This window comes from Balaenoptera borealis (assembly GCF_965194805.1).
Source record: "Balaenoptera borealis genome assembly, chromosome: 1".
In the NCBI taxonomy this organism is placed as follows: domain Eukaryota; kingdom Metazoa; phylum Chordata; class Mammalia; order Artiodactyla; family Balaenopteridae; genus Balaenoptera; species Balaenoptera borealis.
The window spans coordinates 176,313,404-176,337,226 of record NC_138860.1 but is presented as its reverse complement, the minus strand read 5'-3'; the positions used below and the strand labels follow the sequence as shown (position 1 = coordinate 176,337,226).

Here is a 23,823-nt window from a genome sequence, read left to right as displayed (position 1 = left end):
TTATACTGAGAGTAGATTAGAAGGAACTTATTTAGTAAGGTCTGAGGAAGAAGTACTTCCTGTTGAGGCACAGCTGTGCTTAAAGCCATGTTCTCTGAGCGCTGTCACCAGCTTATGTGCTCCTTTTTTACAATAGGTCGTGTTGTGTTTTGACCGGGTATTCTGGGATCCAAGTGTCAATTTGTTCGGACATGTTGGCAGTACGACTGCCAGCAGGGGTGAGCTGTTCCTCTTCTGGAACCTCTATAAAGGTAACGGCTTTCTAGTTTTAATCTTTTTACATCCTTATAGGAATAGAGAGTTCGGAATATTATACCTGCCTTCAAGGAGCTAACAACCTAGTGGGGGATACAGTAAGGAGGTTGGCAGCCTCAGAACGGGGCAGGAAGTGGAGGAGTGAGAGTGAAAGCCCAGGGTGAAAGCCCAGGGCACTGCAAGAGAAAATATAGAAGAAGAAATCAACTGAGCCATGGGGTCAGGCCCAGGGAAGCTTCCTGGAAAGGGAAACTTGTATTCCTCATTCTCAGGCTTTTGTATCTGACTTGCCCCTGAATCTTTGATCACTTTCCCTAGAATGTATTTATCAAACTCCTACCTCCTGTTTTACATTCTTCTGTAATTAAGTTGCTCTTAGTTCTATATAGAGCTTTTTTTTAAAAAAGAAGTATATTTAGATCTTACCTCATTCCAAGAAAAGGATGTAAGACATTCTCCTTTGCAGCAGTATTAGGAGGCCTGGCCTTGACAATGCAGACACATCAGTTAACCAGTTTGACTGACACGTGGTTCTTTCCATCACTCCTCACTGCCTGGTACTGAACAGCCTTCACATGGCCAGGGCCACTAACTCCACAGAGGAGCCATTTGCTCCCTGAGCACATTGTTTCCAACAACTGCTGAGTGTCCTTTCTCTTTCCTGATCTAGGCCATCAAGTCCTGTCAGGGCCTCACTCTCTCTCTCAGACCTGTTTACTTCTTCCCACTGCCTACCTCCCAGTCCAGGCCACTCTTACCTCATACCTGTTCAATTGCCAGTAGCCACTGACTGCTATCCCCGCTTCTTTCTTTTGATGGCTTTCATTATCGTGGCCATCGTGAAGGCTGAATAATCTAACCCGTCTTTTCTACTCAGCTTCTTCATTGTCCATGCCCTCCCCAGCCTCCAGGCACACTTGTCTGCCCTCCTGGAATCCTAAAATGTACCATGCTGTCTTCTACTTTGGGTCCTCTGCATTGCACTGTGCCCTGGGCCTGGGGCGCTTTTATTTTTCTCCTTCTCTTCCTTCCCAACGTGGCATACTCTATGCAGCTTCAGGGCTTGGCCCAAATGTCACTATTTCAAAGAGACTTTCCAGGACACATGTATTCCCACTGCCTCAAATGAAATTATGTCCTTGTATTCTTTTCTCTATATTCTGTGTTTTCATAGCTTTTATCCCAGTTTGTAATTATCTCTATGATTATTTTTGTTGTTGTTGATCTCTGGAGTATATAGTCTAGTTTATAGTTTTTATATCCCTAGCATCTAGTACTGTGGCTATCACATAAGCCTGTTGCACACAGAGTCACGAAATGGGTGAGTAAGGGTGATGATGAGTATGGAAGGGCCTGGGATGACAGCCGAGAGGATGCAGCCCTGGTCATGGAGTTGTCTAAGAATTTGTGCCTAAATATAGGGACACTTGATAGCAAGATCTGAAGTTATATCTTCAGGACTTCTGTATTCTGCCAGGTTATAAGCAGTGAAGTACATGAGTCACACTTCACTATGGTTTGCCAGCACCCTTCTGGGGATAGGATTCAAGTTGCTGGCTCAGAAACATGTGTCTAGCATGAGTGGTGCATGTCTGTCTGTTGGTCATCAGATTTCAAACAGCCAAGAATAATGTGAGACCTGATAAGGAGGTACTTGAGAAAAGTCTGTAGGAAAACCCTGGAATTGTCCTTTCTGTTTCTCTAGCTCCAATACTATTGGCACTAGTGGCAGGAGAAGCTGCTGGCATCATGGAAAACATAAGTGATGATGTGATTGTTGGCCGATGCCTGGCCATTCTCAAAGGGATTTTTGGTAGCAGTGCAGTGCCCCAGGTAAGTAAGTAAGGGGCAGGGGCAGGCGAGGATCTGGGGTTTAGACTAAAGCAGGGTTTGATGTGTCTCGAGTTGCAGCATAGATTCTTCGTCAGGACAGTTTCAGCCAGAATTGTGTGCTGGGTTTACATTAATGCTAATGTTTAGAGTTCATGCCCTAAGTATGGGATTGAGGAAAGCCCCCAGTACATGGGCCAGGGGATTGAGAAGGCTATTTGCCGCATTTCTTTGCTTGTGTTGTCTGTTGTCTCTACGTGTGGAATCATCCCCACCCCCATTCCCCAACCACCTTTCAGACGAAGTGGCCAACTCCCCAAGGGAAGTCTCAAGAGAATCTCTTGGTACTTTTTTCTGTTATTCTTTCTTTAGGTCCATTGAACACTTTTAGTCCCTTATGATTCCTTTGAGAGAAGGCATATTAATGCTTCATGTGAATTTTAAAAGGGAATAGAGATCAATCCCTGGTAGATCTCTGGATTCATAGCTGAGAAGGCAATCTGGAGGCTTCCTTGCAGCCTGAAGGCATTTTTTTTATTTTATAGCAGCAGCATTCATCACTTGGCTAACTCTTGTGTCTGTTGCCTTTCTCTCACTTGTATCCCCACCCATCACAGCTTTTCTACCTTTCAGAAATGACCGATTTGTCCTTGGTGTCCAGTAATAACTTCCACTCATGGTTTCTCCTTTAGCCCAAGGAAACTGTGGTGTCTCGCTGGCGTGCTGATCCCTGGGCCCGGGGCTCCTATTCCTATGTAGCCGCAGGATCATCTGGAAATGACTATGACTTAATGGCTCAGCCAATCACTCCTGGCCCCTCAATTCCAGGTGCCCCACAGGTGAGAAACTGACAAACTGTACCTGGGCTTATTTGGAAACAGGCCAGTATCCCAGGATTTCAGGGTAAAAATAGTGCCACTGGTTTTCTTTTTAGATTTTAGTCAGTCTTGGACTCTTGGACCCTTTCAGATAACCAAGAGCAGAGGGAAAGGGAGGAGCAATATTATTTGTGTCTAATTTGTTACATGTTGGCCTTGTCAGTCTAGACAGTTTGTGTTCAGAATGCAAGAGTCCAGAGTAAAAACCAATTACTTTTTCCTTATTCAGATTTTTGTTCCTAAAAAACAAAAACAAAACCATCTTTAATTGTGCCCCATTTTGTACTGGCTCATAGGATTGTTGCAGGATCCCAATTACTTAGGGGCCTCCAGGACATGCCCCTGAGAAATAACCTAACGTCTTTATGAGTAAGTAGTCAGGGTTTCTCAGGACCCTGTGGTAAGTAAGGCCTGCTCTAAGCTGAGAGGCAGAAGCGTTCCAGAAGGAGAACAAGTGCTGTGTTCTCTCTGGTTCAGAGTAGTCGGGAACACCACACCTCTAGTAGGGGATACATTAGGCAAAGGAAGCTCTACAACTGGGTATCCCCCAGAATTAAACCGATAAATAAGCACAGATGCAGTTAAGCATCACCCTAGAACTAAGGCTGGGCTGAGTATTATTGCCCCATTTCTACTTTTGTTTGTTCTAGGAGAATGCCTGCTGATAAGGGAGACCCTTTTTGGGAGAATGATGGACCATTAATGGGGTGGGGAGGGCAGGTAGTGAGCCTTCAAAGGGCAATAGGAATTTGGCAGTTCAAACACAACAATAAGCCGTATTTGCAGCCTGCTGATTTTCTCTAATTTTTTTTCCTGCAATAGCCTATTCCACGACTCTTCTTTGCTGGAGAACATACAATCCGTAACTACCCAGCCACGGTCCATGGTGCTCTGCTGAGTGGGCTGAGAGAAGCAGGAAGGATTGCAGACCAGTTCTTGGGGGCCATGTATACCCTGCCTCGCCAGGCCACACCAGGCGTCCCTGCACAGCAGTCCCCGAGCATGTGAGATGGATGTGTTCTAAGGGAAGAGGCCGATGTGTTTGTGTCTTTTGCTGCATAAGCAAAGCTCTTCTAGCAATATTAGATTCCACTGAGAAACTCACCTGGCATCTGGGCTCCAGATCAACTGCTAGAGCTCCTGGTGGTCAGGTGGCCAAGGAGGTTGCCTCCTTTAAGTGACTTAGAGCTAGGGAGGCACTTGTCCATTAGTGTGGGAGTCTGTTCTTCATTAGGACTGAGGCAAGCAAGTGCTGCGAGAGAACATCTTAGTCTCTTTGTGTGTGGTGGTTTTTTATATTTTGAGAATAAAACTTCATAGAAAATTAGTCTTATCTTTTTGTTTCCCCTTAGGGTTCGAGTTATATATAAGGCAGGGTGTTACTCCTTTGAAAATGCCAGTTTTATCCATGTTTAAATAAAGAGGATGTTTATATTAAAGGAGAAAATGGTTTGGTCTGGTCAGAAGACAGGATTGAGGGGGGTTCCCATAGAAGCAAAGGGCTTCCTGGTCTGTGGGGCTAGACTTCCCCATTGGGATTGTGGGGTGACCGTGTGCCAGGGGTAGGAAGCTGCAGGTCAAGCATGTGGATATTAGGAAACAATGAATTTTCAAGATAAGACACAAGCCTTGACACAAAGTTTGGGTGGGCCTCTGGCAGACCATCCTGGCTTTATTCCCCTAGATTCCCTCCATGGGTATGTGCTAACTAACTTTCCACTTCTGTCCAAGATATTGATATAAAAGTTTAAGGAGATCAAGGGTTTAGGTAACATAGTGGAAATTTCCTGTTGCTGCTGTAACAAATTATCATAGCAGACTCTGAAGGAAGATTCCATTTCCTTGCCTCTTTCAGCTTCTAGTGACTGTATTCCTGGGCTTGTGGCCCCTTCCTCCATCTTAAAAGCACATTACTCCAATCCCTGCTTCCATTATCACCTTCTCTTGTTCTGTAGTCAGATCTTATCTTTCTCTTATAAGGATACTAGTGATTTCATTTAAGGCCCACCCAGATCTCTCTCCCACCTCAAAATCCTTAATCACATTTGCAAAGTCCTTTCTGCCATGTAAGGTTAAAACATTTTTACAAAAAGGGAACAGTGCCTGTTTCTTCCAAAGGGTTCCTAACAGACTATGTTACTGTAAGTATATGTACATAATCTGCTTCTGGAAGTTGGATTTTACTCCTGTTAGTCAATTCTTCCCTATAATTAGTTTAAATGAGGTTTTATTCTTAGTAAGATTTAAGGAACATTACATTGGTGTTCTGACTGGAAGATGAAGATGGAGAGGGCTTTTTCCCTCGTCCTGGAATGAGTGACAACCATGGGAAAACTTTGCACACCAGGATCAGGGCAAGTGGTGTAACTATGATGTAAAGGTGAGAAGAGCATGTAGGAGAAAGTATACTGACTTTGGACCACAACCTATATTTGAATCCTAGCTTTGCCATGAATATTGTTACCTCAGGAGGTTAGGGTGTCTGATCCCGTGGTCTGTGGTCTTTGAAGAGTTTTTGTTTTTTAAATAAACGACATAGGCAGCTTGGGAGATGACACAGATGATTGATTGTTTTGTGTGTGTGTGTGTGTGTGATGATAGAAGAGCCTAAAAGTAAAATGTAGCAATGAAATAACTGCTATATGATTCTAAGTCCAGTTACATGAGTCCGAGGAAATGTCCTTTCCCAAGCCTCAGCTATGTTTCCAGTCCTGAGGGCAATCAGTAATTGGCTGAGTATTTTCAGTAAATGTAAATGAAATATACTAGCTGCACCAGTGCATAGCAACAGCTGTACACAGAGATAACATCAAGAAAAATAGCATCACTGATTCACATTCACACAAAGCACATGGAAACTAGGGAGCTTTATTGGTTACATATTGTGCTGCAGAGCCAACAGACAGCATTAGAGCCAGAGGATACATGCAGACAGGCAGCTTCAACTATACACATGCACCCAAGGAGCCCTGAGTCACTGCTCATGGCTTCGCCCTGGTTTCCAGCGACAGGGTCTGGCCTCCTTGGTCCCATGCTTGGAGCAGGAATGTAGGAGAAGCTGCTGCACCTAGACTCCAAGGAGCAGGGGAGAGACCAGAGCACCTGCCTGAGCAAGTAGGTGTGGACCAACAGATACTGATGTGTCCCCTAGCAAGGGGGCCTATAATGTAATAAGAGTTTATTTGGGGGCTACTTCCCTAGCCCTCCCAATCTTTAAAATACAAAAAAAAAAATAGACTTTATTCTCTTAAAAATACATTCCATTCAGTACATGTTCTGAGCTGTGAAGCAGCAGGAAAGTAGGGCCCCTTTCCTATGATCTTGGTTGCGAGGCTTTGAGGAGAACCCTGTTGTTCCCCACCCTGGGGTGTTTAAAAGGTAATCCCTAAAAGCAGCTCTTCCAAATCAGTCTTGTCAGAGTAACGATCACCCCACACCAACAAAGGCAGCTGGGGACCCAGGGGCTGGGTCCCTGTTCCTTTACTGGGAAGTGATAGCACATGGCACTAACCCACTAAATATAAAGAACTAAAACTGCCCCAGGATGGCAAGTCCAAGACCAACACAGACGCTCCCACACCCCACGAGGGTGATGGCGTCACGTGCAGGCCTGCCTGTGGCCGAGGCTGGAATCCTTGGCCCCACTGCAAATCCCTGTGGCCCACCCGGGAACTGTTTCCTTGCTACGCAAAAGCAGAAACAGCCACAACTTCTCTGCCCACCGTCCCTGCAGCTTTCTCTGGTTGTTTCTAGTACCAGAGTGGTGAGAGACAGGCGGCGGCAGGTGGAGGAGACCAGCTCCTAGCACTGAGCCAGCTCTACTTCCTCCAAGCAAGGAGCTCTGGAGTGCCAGCTTCCCAGACCTTGCTAGGAACCCTCCCACACACCATACACCTGCCAGTAAAATTCCGAGTTAGAGCCAAGCTGCAGAAGAGGCTGGTCATAAAAGTGGGTTTGTTGGCTGGGACAGAGGGAATATTTGGCTTGATTAGACAACTATTCAACTACCAGGTCTCCCATTTGGAAGTTTCCTCCAGGACCCCTGATGGTGAGGCCTGGGTCCAGACGGTCACACCTAGATTGCTTTTCAGAAACAGGCCTTCCAACTTTGGAATTTGACAGCCAGCCTTGCCAGCCATTTGAAGCCCAGAGGAACTGAGCCTCTAGCGTTCACTTGCTATTACAAATATATTTTCTGCAATGCTGAGGACATTTAAAAATAAAATCTATTTTACAGCGGCTCTAGAAAGTGTGCAGATTAAGGAAACAAAATATTTATCCTGAAATAACTGTTACAATCAAACCCTATTGCACTCAGATTTTAAGACAGCAGCCCCAGCAAAAGGGCACCATAGCTGTCCCTCTTCCACAGAGCATTCTGGGTGGTGGCAGATGTTGGTGCTGCTAAAATGTGGAAAGATCCAGACTTTGGCACCAGAAGCTACAGCACCAGAATCCAGGGCTCCAACGCCCAAAAAGACAAGAATTACTGGCGAGATCTTTGTAGGCATCGTTTGGCGCCCTTCTGTTTCCACCAGCAACGAACCACAGACCTAATTTCCTATAGCCTCAGTTGACCGCCACAGGGGTCTGTTTCCTTTGGACTCTCAGGGTTGACAACCAGTTAAGAAGAATGGCAGGGAGGCTACAAGTGAGAGGTTGCAGCCTTGAGCCAATGACCCAGGAAAAGCAGCAGGAAAAGATTTTGAAAACAGCATCTTGAGTATCTGAGGCAGCAATGTGAAGAAAAGGCAAGCCACATGACAAATACCCTTAGATTGGCAAAACTCCAGAAAATGGAAGTATAAGCAAAACACTCCTGTCCGTGAAAGTCAGGTAGGTGCTCCCCAAGCCTCCTCCAGGATCGCCAAATCTGATGCAGACAAGGGAGGGGCGAACGCTGGTTCCCACCCTGAGCGGAGGCAGAGAAGATTCAAGAAGCACTGGAACAGGAGATACACACCTTGTGCTGTGGAAAGCACGTGGCCTGCTGTGTGGCACTGGGCAAGGTTGGTGTTGAAAAGGGCCGCAGAGACCATCTAACCTCACCCTTTCATTTTATAAACTGGAAAAGTGAGGCCAAGGGAACTTCTCCGAGTTCATCCTCATGACATTAAAACATGGGGAACTGGAAACAATAAGGCCCAGAAAAACAAAGGTGATGGGAAGGACACATGTAAACCCATTTGGACAATACCTTCCACAAGTGAGAATCACCCCCACAGGGAGGAAACAGAAAAATCTTAGAATGCCAGATTTAGGATCCTTAGAGACCATCCATTTCAAAGAATTCATTTTACAGATAAGGAAACTGAGGCCCCAAGGTCACATAGCAAGGAAGTACAAAGCCATGAAGAAAATTCAGCTTTCCTGATTTCCACTCTAATGCTCTTTCACTATGAAGGAACAGTGTCTGCTTCATAAAGGTAGCCTTTGAAAGGGGATCCCTTCTTTGAACTGAGAGAATGCTATAGAAAAAGCAGTGCCAAGAATGTACAGTTCTTTCCCCATGTGATTGGTATAAGGAATCTAATCAATTTTTCTTTATGTGGCTTCCTGAAAGGTTTGCTGCATTTTGAATTGTGTGAATCTAGGGCCCTTGATGGGCACGTATTACCTTTCCTCCAATGAAGTCATCATAATGATAGTTGGTTTGCAGAAATCATGGGCCCACTTCTGTAGGAATGCATCAGCTTGGTAAAGTGCGATACCTCCTCCACGGGGGATGAGGAGGAGGAACAAAGTCCATGCCTTTCATGGAGCCATTGCTTTGTGGAGTGACTAAGGGGAAATCGCTTCTTCCTGTCTACTTTCCCCGTGCTGGCGCTTCCTAGAAGGCAGAGTATGCTGGGTCAGGCCCAGGTTAGTCTGGGAGTATTCCAAGGGAGAAAACAACGGAGTCAGCCTGAAGTCTCCAGCCACAGGAGAGGAGCAGGCAAGGCCAGCAGCATGTTGGTGCCCAGGGAAGGAGATGCATGAGGCTCGTGCACTTCCAGGTGCCTTTGGAAGGTGAACAGAGAGCCGGGGTTGTGGGGGGGTGGGGGGGCGGCGGTGGGGGGGTGATGTCATTCCAGTAGGTGGGTACCCGTGTGCTCTGCCCCCAGGAAACAATGGTCAGCCGGGGGCCAAGTCAGAGAAACTTCAACCTAAAGGTTGAAGTTTAAACCCCTGTAAAAGTCTGAGGAACTCCACAGGGGAAGAAATGGAACCCCCTAGATGGAGCTGATGGCTGGTGGGTGCATAGGCCCCTGGGGCAAATGAGGAATGAACTGGATGTGGTGAGGAGACTAAGAAATCAGAACATTAACCACAGAAGGGGTTGCCCTATGACACAGAACCCACCAAGGAGCAGAGAAGAGATTTGGCTGCTGCTGTGTGGTGGGGATACAAGGGGTTTCTATGTCTTTCCTCATTTGGGGGCCAGAGTGGCCCATCCTACCTGGGGGATGGGGACAAGGACAAGGAGAGAAGACTCATGCATCAGGGAAGGCTGGCCCTGGGTGACCGTGTCCAGCTTGTAGTTTCTGATTCCCTCTGGCCAACTGGCAAAAAATGAGCCACAGCCTGGCTCTCTGCCAGTCTCCCAGCCAAGGCCTGGTTTCTGGCCTGGTTCCTTCACAGGGCAGGAAGGCGGAAGAGCTGAGAAGCAGGAGCAGAGGAGACGGCAGACCTCACCCAGCTGGCTCAGTCTTCCTCAGCACAGGGCCTGTTTGGCCGTAACCGTTCCTCAGCCCGGGATCGCCCAGGCTCTGGCAGCCCCGGCTTTGCAGACAGTTCAGACCTTTCGAGGGAGTTGTGCAGTCGCCTGTAGACACTGAGTGTGCAGTCGTCACCTTCCTCCTGTGCCAACAGATGACAAAAGTCAGCTGCAGAGAACAATACAGTGGATAATAAGACACCCTCACCCCCACCCCAATGGCCCTCTCTAACAGACGGAGATGGAGTGCAGACCGACCACAGCAGAACTGCAAAGGACTGGCCAATATGAAAGTTCCACCTACCAACTCCAAGCTGCTGAGAGCTCCTAGGGTAGACTGGGAGGCTCACAGCTGAACAGGAGCCCTAAAAAGGGACAGGACCGGGAACAGGGCCACTGGAGTGGGACCTCCAAGTAGGGGCCAGCATTACTGGAGTGTTGCACGTGCAGGCTGCACGCCTCTCAGGGTGAGAGCCATTTGCTCGCTGGAGAGGCAGGGAAGTATGAAAAGGAAGCTGGACAGCTCTTATCCTACTTCCCACCTACAGACTACCAAAAAGCTCACGTATACCTTTCCTACCATATCTCATCTCATGTGCCCCTCACCCTATATTTCTCAGACATCCACAGTTTCAGCTTCATCCAACTCTCTGCACTCATCTTCTACCAGAATTCTGCCTTTTTAATGTTCTTGTTGCTCCTCCCCAGCTAATGCAGATCAAAGAATATGAGTGAGAAAGTCTGGTTGGCAAGGTAAAAGAGCATTGGATTTAGAGACAAGAATCTTGGATTCAAATCTTAGCTCTTCCAGTAATTCACCTGGGTGGCCTTGGTGAAGAGACCCTTTGTGTCGCTGACCCTCAGTTACATCTAAAAAATAGGGATAATATCCCCCCACACACACCAGGGCTGTTGGAGAGACTGAATAAGAAAGCAGGTGGGGAAGTGCTTTATTTAAAGTACCCTGTAAAGACTCAGGGCTTTTCAACTTAACACACATTCACCACCTGCCTTTTAAAAGAAAGGAACAGGGACTTCCCTGGTAGTCCAGTGGTTAAGAATCCGCCTTCCAATGCAGGGGGCGCAGGTTCGATCCCTGGTTGGGGAACTAAGATCCCACATGCCACGGGGCAACTAAGCCTGCATGCTCTAGAGCCCGCGCGCCTCAACTAGAGAGAAGCCCACACGCTGCAACGAAAGATCCCGCATGCCGCAACTAAGACCCGACACAGCCAAAAATAAATATTTAAACAAATAATAAAAGAAGGGAACAATCTCTAGGTCAAAAATATCTTTCTTCATCACAGGACTCACATCTAAAAGACACTCCTGGGGGCTTCCCCTTCATATGTTGTTCTGGAACTCTGACCCTCATATAAGGAAAGATTCTAGATTTGTCTATCCAGTAACAAGCCACACTGAACCAGCCCTGCCCTCAGACTGATGACATAATGGCCTAGATAGGTGTCTGGGACAAAAAGTGATGCTCGGGCATAAAGCTTATCCAAGTAGGCCCAGTATAAGCCCCAGCTCTCCTCAGCCCCTACATGCCAGCAGCTGGCAAAGATCTGTCTAAACTGAGGCAGCCAAAGAACTCATTTCCTTGGCTCCATCTCTGCTCTACAGAAAGTCACTGTGCTTCCTCCTTTTACCCGGAACCTCCCAACAGCTGCAGCTGATTCTTGTGCTTCTAGGTACTGCTCTGTGGGGCTATAAGGGGAGCGAGCTCCTTTGGCGACCCTGGCAAACCAAGAGAACAGAGGCCACATCTCTCTCCTTTTTTGTAGCCTTCATATATGAAGGCAAAATGAAGGGGACAAATCGGGGAAAAGATTTTGGAAATTCATGCTGCTCTCTGCCAAATACCTTCTTCAAGGTACTTCATTCTTCTTTAAGGCCAAATCCACCTTATTTTCAACAGTTCTCTGAACTACCCAGTTCTATTCAGTGTTTCCCAGCCCCACAGTCTCCAATAATCCTGAGTCACACAGGCCAGGGCAGAGGGGAACAAAAAAGAAAGTAAAGGAGAAAAGGGGAAAGTGGAAGGAGAACAGGAGAGAGGGAAAGAAGTGGGACTTACCATGCCTGCCAAGTGGTTCCAGGCTTCAGCTGTGACAGCATCTCCTACCCGATTCCGACGAGTGAGCACCTCTGACACGGTGAGGCTGCTTTGGGTCCTTCTGGAGGAGAGCTCGGGGGCATCCCCTGAGTTGCCTACCCTTCGAGTGCCCTGCTCAGAAAGGTAGGAGCTGGGCTGTTCAAGGTCTGAATAGTCTGTGGAAGATCTCTGGATGTAGGTGTTGGTAGATTCCACATTTTTACCTATTCGAGTTGGGGGGTCTTCTAAAGAGTTCAAGTCTCGCCTACTCTTCCAGGCATTTCTCACAGTAACGTGTCTGGCATCTGAAGAGCCCACTTCTAAAGGGCCACTATGGCTTTTCCACCTGATTGTCTCCGCCGTGGGTGCATGGCTATTCCTCTCCACAGGATCTGATGGCTTGATTATAATGCTGCTCCGAGAGACCACCGTTTCCGGCCTGTTCTTCGGGGCCCCATCTCCCATTCTTTCAGCTTCTGTGAACTGCAGGGTGATGTCATGTTTGTGAATGGAGAGCTCAAAGGGGGAGCTGACATGGTTACTAACCGACGTGAGCTCTGGTGGCCCAACCTGGATGTTGCTGGTGGATGTGTGCCTCTCCCGCTGGGTCTCGCCTAGAGCGGCTCTCGGGCTGCTGCTGTCAGAGGGGTAGATAGTTATACTGCTTGTCACTTTGTTTGGCCCTGGTTTGGAAGGAGACTTCTGTTTTTCCAATGTGGCCTCGGTTCCAGATCCTCCCATGACTTTTTTCACATCCTTATCAATGATGACAGGTTTGATGATGGCTCTAGATCGCAAGGCCTCTCTGGGGCTAAAGGGCCGCTGGCTTTTTACCCCGGCACCATTGGCCTCTGGGAGCTCCACGGCATTGGTGGAGGCTCTGACAGGCTTCCCAGATTCATTTTCTGTTCCCACATCTTTATCATTCTCAAAGAGGGAGGTTCTAAGTCCCCCTCGGGATTTGGCCTTTTCTCTAGAGTTGGGCTGTTGCTTGGGCTCTGGAGTAATGGTTGTGTTTACCAATTTGGCAGTAACAAGAGACACCATGTCCATATCATCATCTGAGTCTGGCTTCTCTCTGCCACTGGATTTGATGACTCGACACCTCAGGGCCTCATGCTGACTACTGTCTTCCATCACAACTGCTATGGGTTGATCAACTCCTTCTTTATTTGGGGTTGAAAAGCCCTGAAGGATGTTCTCTTGGCTTCTGGAGCTATAAGGATACTTTGATAAAGGTGGAGCCTTGGAATTTGGGAAACTGGTATCAGCCTCTGAGCCGTTGGCAGCCTTTTTCCCCTTAGAGAGCCCTTCTGAGGAAGATCTTCTAGATGTTGCCAGAGCTCCCATGGCCTTAGAACTGCCAGAGTCTGCAGCCTGAGTTAATTGACTTCCATTGCCAGGCACCTGCCCCCTCTTGCCAAAGAGGGCCTCGGTGGAGGTGTCAGAAGCCTTGTCACCTCTCCCTGATGTGTCACTGGGAGCAGATCCATGGGTGGTATCACTAAATGTTCGTGTTGTCTTCTCTATTTTCCCCTTCAGCCCACTCTCAGTACCTGGCTTGGGAGTGCCCTTCCAAACTTTATTGTGCTCCTGAGCAGCTGGCGGGTAGCGGCTAAGCACTGACGGCTGCTCCCTGGACTTCTTCCCTTCACTCTGAGAGGAGCCAGATGCAAATCGATCTTCAGTTCTCTTTGTCTCCTGAGTCCCACTGTCTGCACCTGCCCCTGTGTTGGCAGCTTTGGCTGCCCTCCTGTTGGTAAAGCTGGGAGAGGAAACCTGCCTGTTGCTCAGAGGATAGTTTTCATTGTTGAGAACAAATTCCCTGTTTCGGTGCCTTTCCCGCTTATGCTGAGGGGACAGTTCCCGGGGTGTGTGCTTGGACACAGGTGCCTCATTCCCATGCCCTCTAAACTTAGTCCTCTCGTGCCTGCCTTTGCTGGACAGGAAAGCATCTTCCCCTTCTACCTCTCCATTCTCTAATTCTTTCTGTTTCTTGATTTGTAGCTTTATCTCCTCCAGCTGGCTGGCTAAGAGTTTGTTTTTATTTTGTTCACTTAGGTAATTATCCTGAAGGTCATTATTTTTGGCTCTCATTTTCTTAAGCTCTTCCTCCAAAGATTCAAAATGTTTGATTTGTGTCTTAAGTTTCTCAATCTCTTGGTTAAGGTCTTTTACTTTGTTGTCTTCCTGATTTCGGTTCTTTTCATTTTCTGATTTGTTTCTTGTTTCATTCTCTACCTGCTTTAGATAGTCCAGAGTGCCCTTCCTTCTTGATTCTTTGGATGGCAGTGTGGAAGAGATACCATCCTCAATTCGTAGGTCATTCCTTTCCAGAAGATTAGAAGCATTCCTTGTATAATCTCGGTTCATTTTTTTGTTCTGCTCCAATTTTTGAGTGAGCTCTTTTATCAGTTTCTCGTTTTCTTTCTCCTTTTCATTCAAGTATTTTCTCTCACTTACAAAGGTCAGAGTTAATGATTTCAGCTTTTCTAACTCTGACACTAAACTCTGCTCAGTTTTATCCAGCCTGTCCTCAGAAGATTCTAGTTCTTTCACTTTGACCCTGAGCATTTCCAGCTCAGAGGAGATTTTCTTTGTCAGGTTTCTCTCCTCATTCAGGCTCAAACACAGTTGGGTACAGTCATTCTTACTCCTGCTAAAGGCCTCCTCTAGCTTCTCCAGTTCAGCCATTCGTTTCTGAAGCCGCTCAATCTCAGATTTTAGCTCCCGGGTGAGGTTTTCCTCCTCTTCAAGTTTCTCCTTCATCTGCTGACAGAGATCCTCTGCTCTCTTAATTTCCTCATCTTTGCCTTCAATTCTCAGCACTCGCTGACGCAGCACTTCAATCTCAGCCAACATGCTGGAGTTGCTGCCTTCCGCCTGAATCACCTTGTCCTGGAGATCCAGGAGCTCATCCTCTGCTTTCTGGAGGTTTTTTGTGGCTTCCTCCAACTCATCAAGACGGCGGCTTAGACTCTGTAACTTAAACCGCAGGTGGCGGCTGGAAGCAGTATCCTTGTAGCTTGTAAATTCAGCCATGTCTACTGCCAGCCAATGTGGGCTCCTAGAGGCACCCAATTCCACTCGAGGGGATGAGAAACGGTTACCTTTCTCTTGGCATCCACAACCTTCTTTGGCAGCTGGAGACCATTATCAGTCTACAGAAGAAAAGCAGAAAGCATGTCAGGCAGCAAATCTAAAATCTCCACTTCAGCTCCCAGTTGTAAAGAGTTCCCATATGTAATTCTTGTGCCTAGAACATGGCAGGTGTTGAAATTTGTTGAATGACTGAATTTGACTAAACCTGCAGGAAAACACTGGTTCTTTATGGCTGATGCCTAGTTTCACCCTAATGAAGAATGCCACCAATGGCAGCATGGCAAAAAGACACAGAAAAATGCCTCATTTACATGACCAACTGTTCGATATTCAGGAAGCAAAGCCCAACCCAAGAAGGATAAAAATAAAATCTGCACCTAGAAGCATCATAAGGATACAGCAGAATACCACAAGATATTTTAAAAGCAATAAGGGTGGGGGGGAGCAAATATTCTATGAAGAAATAACAACTGAACTGGATTCTCAGCAGAAACTTTCAAGTGGATGTCAAGAAGATAAAAGACATGATAACATCTTTCAAAGTTCTAAGAGAAAATAACTGTAACCTAGAAGTAAATCTCCTATAAGTAAATACCAAGAGAAACTATGAAAGAAAGATATAATTAGTCAGAAACACTTTGAGAACAAATAAAAGGAAAATAAAAACTTAAGTGTTTATGACTGAAAAAACTATTGATAGACATACTTCAGAATACAGAAACTGATCATTTAAAGAAGGCATTAGATGCAAGAAGGAAAAGAAATTACCCAAACAAGCACTGATTCAGTTAAACAACAAAAATCAATTAGGGATTGGTTTTATCCTGCTCCTTCTCCCCAAAGTGGAACTGAAACACTAAACAATAACATGTAAATCATAAAGAGAGAAATCAGAATTCAAGTGTTCTTAGAATGTTACATTCTTTGCGAAGAGGATAGTGTTATTATAACTAACTTTAGACCTTGTTAAGAATAGATATTAATCATATATCTGATAAGGCATTAATAAGCAGAATATATAAAGAACTCCTACAACTTAACAACGAAAAAGAACCTGATTTAAAAATGGGAAAAGGACTTGAATAGACATTTCTCCAAAGATGATATCCAAGGACAACTACTATCAAAAAACAAAAAGTGTACAGATGTGGAGAACTGGAACCCTTGTACACTGTTGGTGGGAAAATGCTATAGCTACTATGGAAAAACATGATGGTGGTTCCTCAAAAAATTAAAAACCAATTACCATATGATCCAGCAATTCCACTTCTGGATATATATCCAAAAAATGAAAGAATGATCTCAGAGGGATGTTTGCACACCTGTTTTTTTTAATTTTTCTTTTGGCCACACCGTGCAACTTGCGGGATCTTACTTCCCCAACCAGGGATCAAACCCAGGCCCCTTGCAGTGGAAGCGCAGAGTCCTAACCACTGGACTGCCAGGGAAGTCCCCATACCTATGTTCATAGCAGCATTTTTCACAAGAGCCAAAAGGTGGAAGCAACCTAAATGTCCATCAGTGGATGAATGGATACACAAAATGTGGTTTATACATACAATGAAATGTTATTCAATCTTAAAAAGGAAGGAAATTCTGACGCTTCAACATGGATGCACCTTGAGGACGTTGTACTAAGTGAAATAATCCAGTCACAAAAGACAAATACTGTATGATTTCACGTATATGAGGTATCTGGAATAGTCAAATTCATAGAAACAAAGTAGAATGGTGATGGCCAGAGGCTGAGGGAAAGAGGAAATAGGGACTTGTTGTTCAATGGGTATAGAGTTTCAGTTCTGCAAGATAAAAAATGTTCCAGAGATTGGTTGGACAACAGTGTGTATATATACTTAACACTACTAAAAAAGTGTACATTTAAAAATGGTTAAGATGATACATTTTATGTTAATGCATTTTTTGCCAAAATGAAAAATAATTTTTAAAAACGTTAAGGCACAAAAGAAGTAAAATACATAGAGATGGTAGGGTAGACTTTCAGTTTCTGGTCCAGCATGTAAGGAGCTTCTAAAGTCATCACTTCTTCCTAACAAGTAAAAAGCTGAACAAACAAAGTCAACAACTCTTCTTAGATCCATCAGAGAACTGAGGTTACAGAGAAAACTGCTTCCCCCAAAGTTAAACAGACAAGTGGATACAGAGAACGCAATTTACCAGAGCAGAAATGCAGGAGTAGAAACCTCCACGGGAACTAATACCAGGGTAGGAAAACCTAAACTGCAACTGACAAACTTCTCGAGGCTCAGGGTGGACAACTCTGGGAGTCAAAAACAACAGGGGGTGTCTCAGTCTTAGGTGGGGGATGCACCACACTTTGTGAGCTTTACCTCCAGGAGCTGTACCAGGTTCCCACAGTGAAGATGGGGAAAAATCCCCTCATGTTTCCAGCTGGAGGAGGGTAAATTAACCATTTTGAAACCAGGGTCTAACCTATTAGAGTCTTATCCGAGCCTAACTAACCTGGGGGAAGGAAAATACCCAACTCCAGCTACCTCTAACTTTCTACATGGTGGAAGGAATATGCCCAACTCCAGCCATCCTGTACCACCTAGGGGATGGGGTAGGGAGAGGGGTGGCACGTAGGACCTGACACTGAGAAGCACTTGTGAAATTCATAGCCCAGGGGCCCAGGATTATTAAAAAACTGAGACCTAATCATGGGACAACAGGATACTTCCCCTTCCCCAACAGTGTACCACAACATCACTAAAGGCCTACTTACCTAAGTTATTTTTACCCAGGACATCATGTCCAGCTTTCAGCAAAAAATTAAAAGGCATACTAAAAGACAAAAACACAGTTTAAAGAAACAGAGCAAGCATCAGAACCAGACTCAGATATGGAAGACCTGTTAGAATTACCAGACAGAAATTCAAAACGACTATGATTAATATGCTAAAGGCTCTAATGGCAAAATTAGACAACATGCAACAACATATGGGTAATGTAAGAAAAGAAATAGAAATTATAGAAAAGAATCAAAAAGAAACGTTAGAGATCAAAAACACCAACAGAAATGAAAAATGCCTTTGTCTCATTAGTAAACTAGACACAGCTGGTAAAGAATCTCTGAGCTTGAGGATATGTCAGTAGCAACTTCTAAACCTGAAAAGCAAAGAGAAAGAAAGACTGCAAAAAAAATGGAACAGAATATCCAAGAAGTGTGGGATAACTACAAGAAGTGTAACACATGCGTAACAGGAATACTAGAAGAAGAAAGGAAGAGAAGAAAAATTTGAAGCAATAATGACAGAATTTCCCCAAATTAATGTCAGCACCAAACCACAGATTCAGGAAGCTCAGAACACCAAGCAGGATAAATGCTAAAAAGAAAAACAAAAACAAAAACACCGAGGCATATCATATTCACACTACAGAAAATCAAAGATAAAGGAAAAATCCTGAAAGAACCCAGAGGAAAAAACACCTTAAAAAAAAAAAAAAAAAAAAAAAAAAAAAAAAAAAAAACACCTTACCTACAGAGGAACAAAGATAAGAATTAACATCTGACTTCTCAGAAATCATGCAAGTGACAAGACAGTCGAGTGAAATATTTTAAATGTTGAGAGAAAAACACCACCAATCTAGACTGCTATACCCTACAAAATTATCCTTCAAAAGTAAAGGAGAGGGACTTCCCTGGTGGTCCAGTGGTAAAGAATCCACCTTCCAGCGCAGGACAACAACAACAACAAAATAAACACTCTTCTCAAGTTCACATGGAACATTCACCAAGACAGACTACATTCTGGGTCATAAAACACACCCAAACAAATTTAAAAGAAACTATACAGTGTCTACTCCCAGACCACAATGGAATGGAACTAGAAATCAGTACCAGAAAGATAGCTGGAATGCCAAAATATGTGGAGATTAAACAACACACTTCTAAATAACACATGGGTCAAAGAAGAAATCTCAAGAGAAATGTTTTAAGTATTTTGAAACAAATGAAAACGAAATACAACTTTATCAAAAGTTGTGGGGTGTAGCAAACGCAATGCTTAGAGGCAAATTTATAGCACTGAATGAATATATTAGTAAAGAATGAAGATCTACAATCAATAAACTCCTATTTTAGGGAACTAGAAAAAAGAAGAACAAATTAAAACCAAAGTAAGCTGAAGAAAAGAAATAATAAAAATTAGAGTAGAAATCAATAAAACCGAAAAAAGAAAATCAATAGAGAAAAAAAATCAATGAAACCAAAAGCTGGTTCTTTGAAAATATCAATAAAATCAATCAGCCTCTTGCCAGGCTAACTAAGAAAAAAAAGAGAGAAAACACAAATTACTAATAACCCAATGCAGGGGGCCCAGGTTTGATCCCTGGTCAGGGAACTACATCCCACATGCATGCCGCAACTAAGGAGCCCACCTGCCACAACTAAGGAGCCCACCTGCCGCAACTAAGACCTGGCACAACCAAATAAAGAAATAAATATTTTTTTTTAAAAAAGAAATGAAATAGGGACATCACTACAGATCCCATGGACCCTAAAAGGATAATAAAGGAATATTATGAATAACTCCATGCACACAAACTTGATAGCTTAGATGAAATCAATTTCTTGAAAGACACAATCTACCAAAACTCACACAAGAAGAAAAAGACAATCTTAACAGACCTGTATCTATTAAATAAATTGAATCAATATTTAATAACCTTGCAAAACAGAAAGCACCAGGCCCATCATTTCACTGATGAAATTATACCAATAAATTATACCAAGTATCTACAACCTCTTCCAAAAATAGAAGCAAAGGGAATACTTCCTAACTTGTCCTTTGATGCCAGCATTACATTAACAACAAAAGCAAAAACATTACAAGAAAAGAAAACTACAGCCCAATATCTCTCATGAACACAGATGCAAAAATCCTTAATGAAATATTAGTAAATGAAATCCAACACTGTATAAAAATAATTATACACCACAACTAAGCGTGATTTGTCCCAGGTATGCAGGGCTGGTTCAGTATTCAAAAATCAATAAATGAAATCCACCACACTGACAGGTTAAAGAAGAAAAATCACATGATCATATTAATAGATGCAAAAAAGCACTTGACAAAATTCAATACCCATTCATAATAAAAACTCTCAGCAAGCTAGGAACAGAGGGGGACTTCCTCAACTTGATAAAGAACATCTACAAAAAACCCTACAGATAACATCATACCTAATTGTGGGAAGTCCAAAGCTTTCTCGCTAAGATCAAGAACAAGGCAAGGATGTCCCCTCCTATCAGAGCTTCTCAAAATTTACTTAAGTCCTAGCTAACACAGTAAGACAAGAAAAGAGAAGAAAAGGTATACTGATCGGGAAAGAAGAAATAAAACTGTCTTTGTTCACAGATGACATGACTGTCTTATGTAGAAAATCTAAATGAATCAAAAAAAAAACTCCTGGAACTAATAAGCAATTATAACTATAGCAAGGTTGCAGGATATAAGGTTAACATACAAAAGTCAATCAATTTCCTGTATATACCAGCAATGAACACGTGGAATTCAAAATTAAAAACACAATACCCTTTGTATTAGCAGCTCCTAAAATGAAATACACAGGTATAAATCTCACAAAATATGTACAAGATCTATATGAAGAAAACCACAAAACTCTGATGAAGAATTTCATGAAATTCATGAAATCCATGTTCGTGGATTCTAACACTCAATATTATCCAAATTCAGTTCTTCCCAATTTGACCTCTAGATTCAATGCAATCTCAATCAAAATCCCAGCAAGTTATTTTGTGGATATAGACAAATGGATTCTAAAATTTACATGGAGAGGCAAAAGACCCAGTACAGCCAATGCTATATTGAAGGAGAACAACAGAGTTGGAGAACTGATGCTACCCAACTTCAAGACTCACTATAAAAGCTACAATATTCAAGACTGTGTGATACTGGTGAGAGAAAAGACAAATAGATTAATGGAACAGAACAGAGAGCCCAGAAATAGACCCACAGAAATATGGTCACCTGATCTTTGACAAAGAAGCAAGGGCAATACAACAGAAAGACAGTCTTTTCAACAAATGGTGCTAGAACAAATTAGACATTCACGTGCAAAACTATCAATATAGACACAGACCTTACACCCTTCACAAACACTAACTTGAAATGGGTCACAGCCCTAAATGTAATACATAAAACTATAAAACACCTGGAAGGTATCATAAGGAGAATACCTAGTGACCCTGGGTTTGGCTATGACTTCTTAGATACAACACCAAAGGTACAATTCATGAAAGGAGTAATTGATAAAATGAACTTCATTAAAATTAAAAACTGCTCTGTAAGACAATGTCAAGAGAATGAGAAGACAAGCCACAGACTGAAGGAAAAAAAACTTGCAAAGGACACATCTGATAACAATAAGAAAATCTGATTTTAAAATGGGCCAAAGACCTTAACAGACACTTCACTAAAGAAGATCTACAGGTGGCAAATAAGCATATGAAAAGATGCTCCAACATCACCTGTCATCAGGGAAATGCAAATTTAAAGTTACCACTACACCAAATGCTAGTAAGGATGTGAACAACAGGAACTCTCCTTGCTAGTGAAGATGCAAAATGGTACAGCCACTTTTAGAGGACAGTTTGGTGGTTTCTTACAAAACTAAACATACTCAGCCATATGATGCAGCAATAGCAGCACAGATAAGATGCAGAATATTATATACAGAATGGATAAACAACAAGGTCCGACTGTATAGCACAGGGAACTATATTCAATATCCTGTAGTAAACCATATATATATGTAACTGAATCACTTTGCTGTACATCAGAAACTAACACAACATTGTAAATCAACTATACTTTAATAAGACAAATTTTTAAAAATAATATTACAAAAACAACAAAAAAAGCACAGATAGTTCATCTATGGTAAGAGGCAGGAAGGCAGAGTATATGGGTACAAGTGTTAGTGGGTAGGTAGGAATTCCGGAAGGTGTGGTGGTAGTAGTCTAATAAAGTTCTCTTCTGACTGTTTTTGCTTTTTCACTGAAGTAGAAAGCAAGATCATCATCTTAAAATGATGACAAGGGCAGGGGGTAGAGTAGTACAGGTTTCAGAAATGGTCATCTAGGTGAATGGAAAACAGAATGATTGCCAGGCAACATTAAGGGCCCACTTGAAATTCATGGTTATGATTTAAAGTGAAACCAATCAGCAAGGTTGTATTTTTATATTCAGTCTTGTTCTGCTGACCACATGAAGGCACAGAGGAGAGAGAGAATTGGACTGAAAATAGGGTTGGAAGTTTGCAAATGTAACAAAGCAAGAAAAGAGTGAGGAAATTATAGGTGTGCACAAGGGAGCTTCAGTAAAGAGAAACACGAACATCAAGAACATGTGAAGAACAGTGAAAATGTAATAGGACCAATGAATTGAAGGTACCAATGAGGATTGAAGGATTGTTGGAGTCAGGGTACTAGGAGGAATGAGCTTGAAAGACAGGAGACAGTAATCAGAGAGGGATCTCAGGGAATTGAAATTATCAAGGAGTTGCAGTAATTGATAATGTCAAGAACTAAGGTATGAATAGGCAGAGCACAGAGGATTTTCAGGGCAGTAAAGCTACTCTGTATGATACTATAATGGTGGATACATGTCATTATACATTTGTCCAAACTCACAGGATGTACAACACCAAGAGTGAACCCGAATGCAAACTATGGACTTTGGGTGAACATGATGTGTGTGGAGGTTCATCAACTGTAACAAATGTACGTACATGGGAGATGTTGATAATGGGGGGGGAACCTGAGGAGGGAAGTGGACAGAGGGTATATGGGAGATTGCTGTACCTTCCCCTCAATTTTGCTGTGAATCGAAAACTGCTCCAAAAAAGTAGTCTTAACTTTTTGAAAGTTAAAAAACTAAAGCATGATTCTGGGAATGCCAGGTACAGAGAGGGGTGAGATCACTGGAAGAGAGAAATACTGAGAGGCAAAGGTGTTGCAAGGATTCCTGAATTGTACATTGAAAGCCCACAAATTAACAGGACTAGTGCTGCAAATAGTGACATTAAACAAGAAACTACATTCATCGAGAAATGAGAGGTGGTGACCCTGGGGTTCAATATGACAGCAACAATAAGGGCACTGGGTGATGTAGTCTGATATTAGATTTAAACCTAGGAGAAAGGATGGAGGGAACAAGGTCTGAGCCATAAGAGAAAAACAGCCTCCATTTGAGAGAAAAATGGACTCAACAATGATCCCATGAGAAAGCCCAGGGCAAAAGAGAAACAACCTTAAGCAGGATTTGAGGAGATGCTAAATGCCACTGCTCTCCAACCCCAAGATCTCCTCCATCAATTGCACTTAAAGCCTAGAGCCACCAGGTGGAGCCCATGCTCAGCTTTTAAAAAACACCAAGGCCGGGCTTCCCTGGTGGTGCAGTGGTTGAGAATCTGCCTGCCAATGCAGGAGACACGGGTTCGAGCCCTGGTCTGGGAAGATCCCACATGCCACGGAGCAACTAAGCCCGTGCGCCACAACTACTGAGCCTGTGCTCCGCAGCAAGAGAGGCCGCGATAGTGAGAGGCCCGCACACCGCGATGAAGAGTGGCCCCTGCTCGCCGCAACTAGAGAAAGCCCTCACACAGAAACGAAGACCCAACACAGCCATAAATAAATAAATAAATAAACAAATTTATTAAAAAAAAAAAAAAAAAAAACACCAAGGCCTCTGCGGTGTTGGAAATAACAGGGCCTGCCTCCCTCCTTCAGCCTCTCCATCGCCCAGCTCCCTGACTATTCTTCCCTCTCCACCACTCAGCTTCCCTGGGTATTGTCTTTCTCTGTCTTCTCACCTGTGCTTCCTTTGGTCTCCCCTTCTCCTCCTTTTTCCAGCTTACAGGCTTCCTCATTCCCAAAAATGGAGAAGAAAAAAAACACCTACATTTATATATTTTTTATG

At 43.7% G+C, this 23,823-nt stretch overlaps 2 protein-coding genes across 7 annotated transcripts in view; one reads left to right on the top strand and one right to left on the bottom strand.

Moving 5' to 3' along the window:
* The window catches only part of KDM1A (lysine demethylase 1A), a 63,193-nt gene extending 58,903 nt beyond the window's left edge, over positions 1-4,290 (top strand). For 2 of the 4 annotated variants that reach the window (XM_082372691.1, XM_082372692.1), the window contains 4 exons: positions 137-251; positions 1,961-2,088; positions 2,778-2,924; positions 3,786-4,290. In XM_082372691.1, coding sequence (XP_082228817.1) covers positions 137-251; positions 1,961-2,088; positions 2,778-2,924; positions 3,786-3,971 — 576 coding nt within the window. In that variant the 3' untranslated portion in view covers positions 3,972-4,290. The remainder of the gene's footprint in view (positions 1-136; positions 252-1,960; positions 2,089-2,777; positions 2,925-3,785) is intronic. The other 2 variants (XR_014238569.1, XM_082372693.1) reach the window with 2 other exon arrangements.
* A 1,521-nt stretch (positions 4,291-5,811) lies between these two features.
* Positions 5,812-23,823, bottom strand: part of LUZP1 (leucine zipper protein 1) — a 79,930-nt gene continuing 61,918 nt past the window's right edge. For all 3 annotated transcript variants that reach the window (XM_082372619.1, XM_082372620.1, XM_082372621.1), the window contains 2 exons: positions 11,741-14,919; positions 5,812-9,803 (listed from right to left, as the gene is read on the bottom strand). In XM_082372619.1, the coding sequence (XP_082228745.1) occupies positions 9,648-9,803; positions 11,741-14,800 (3,216 nt within the window). In that variant the 5' untranslated portion in view covers positions 14,801-14,919 and the 3' untranslated portion in view covers positions 5,812-9,647. The remainder of the gene's footprint in view (positions 9,804-11,740; positions 14,920-23,823) is intronic.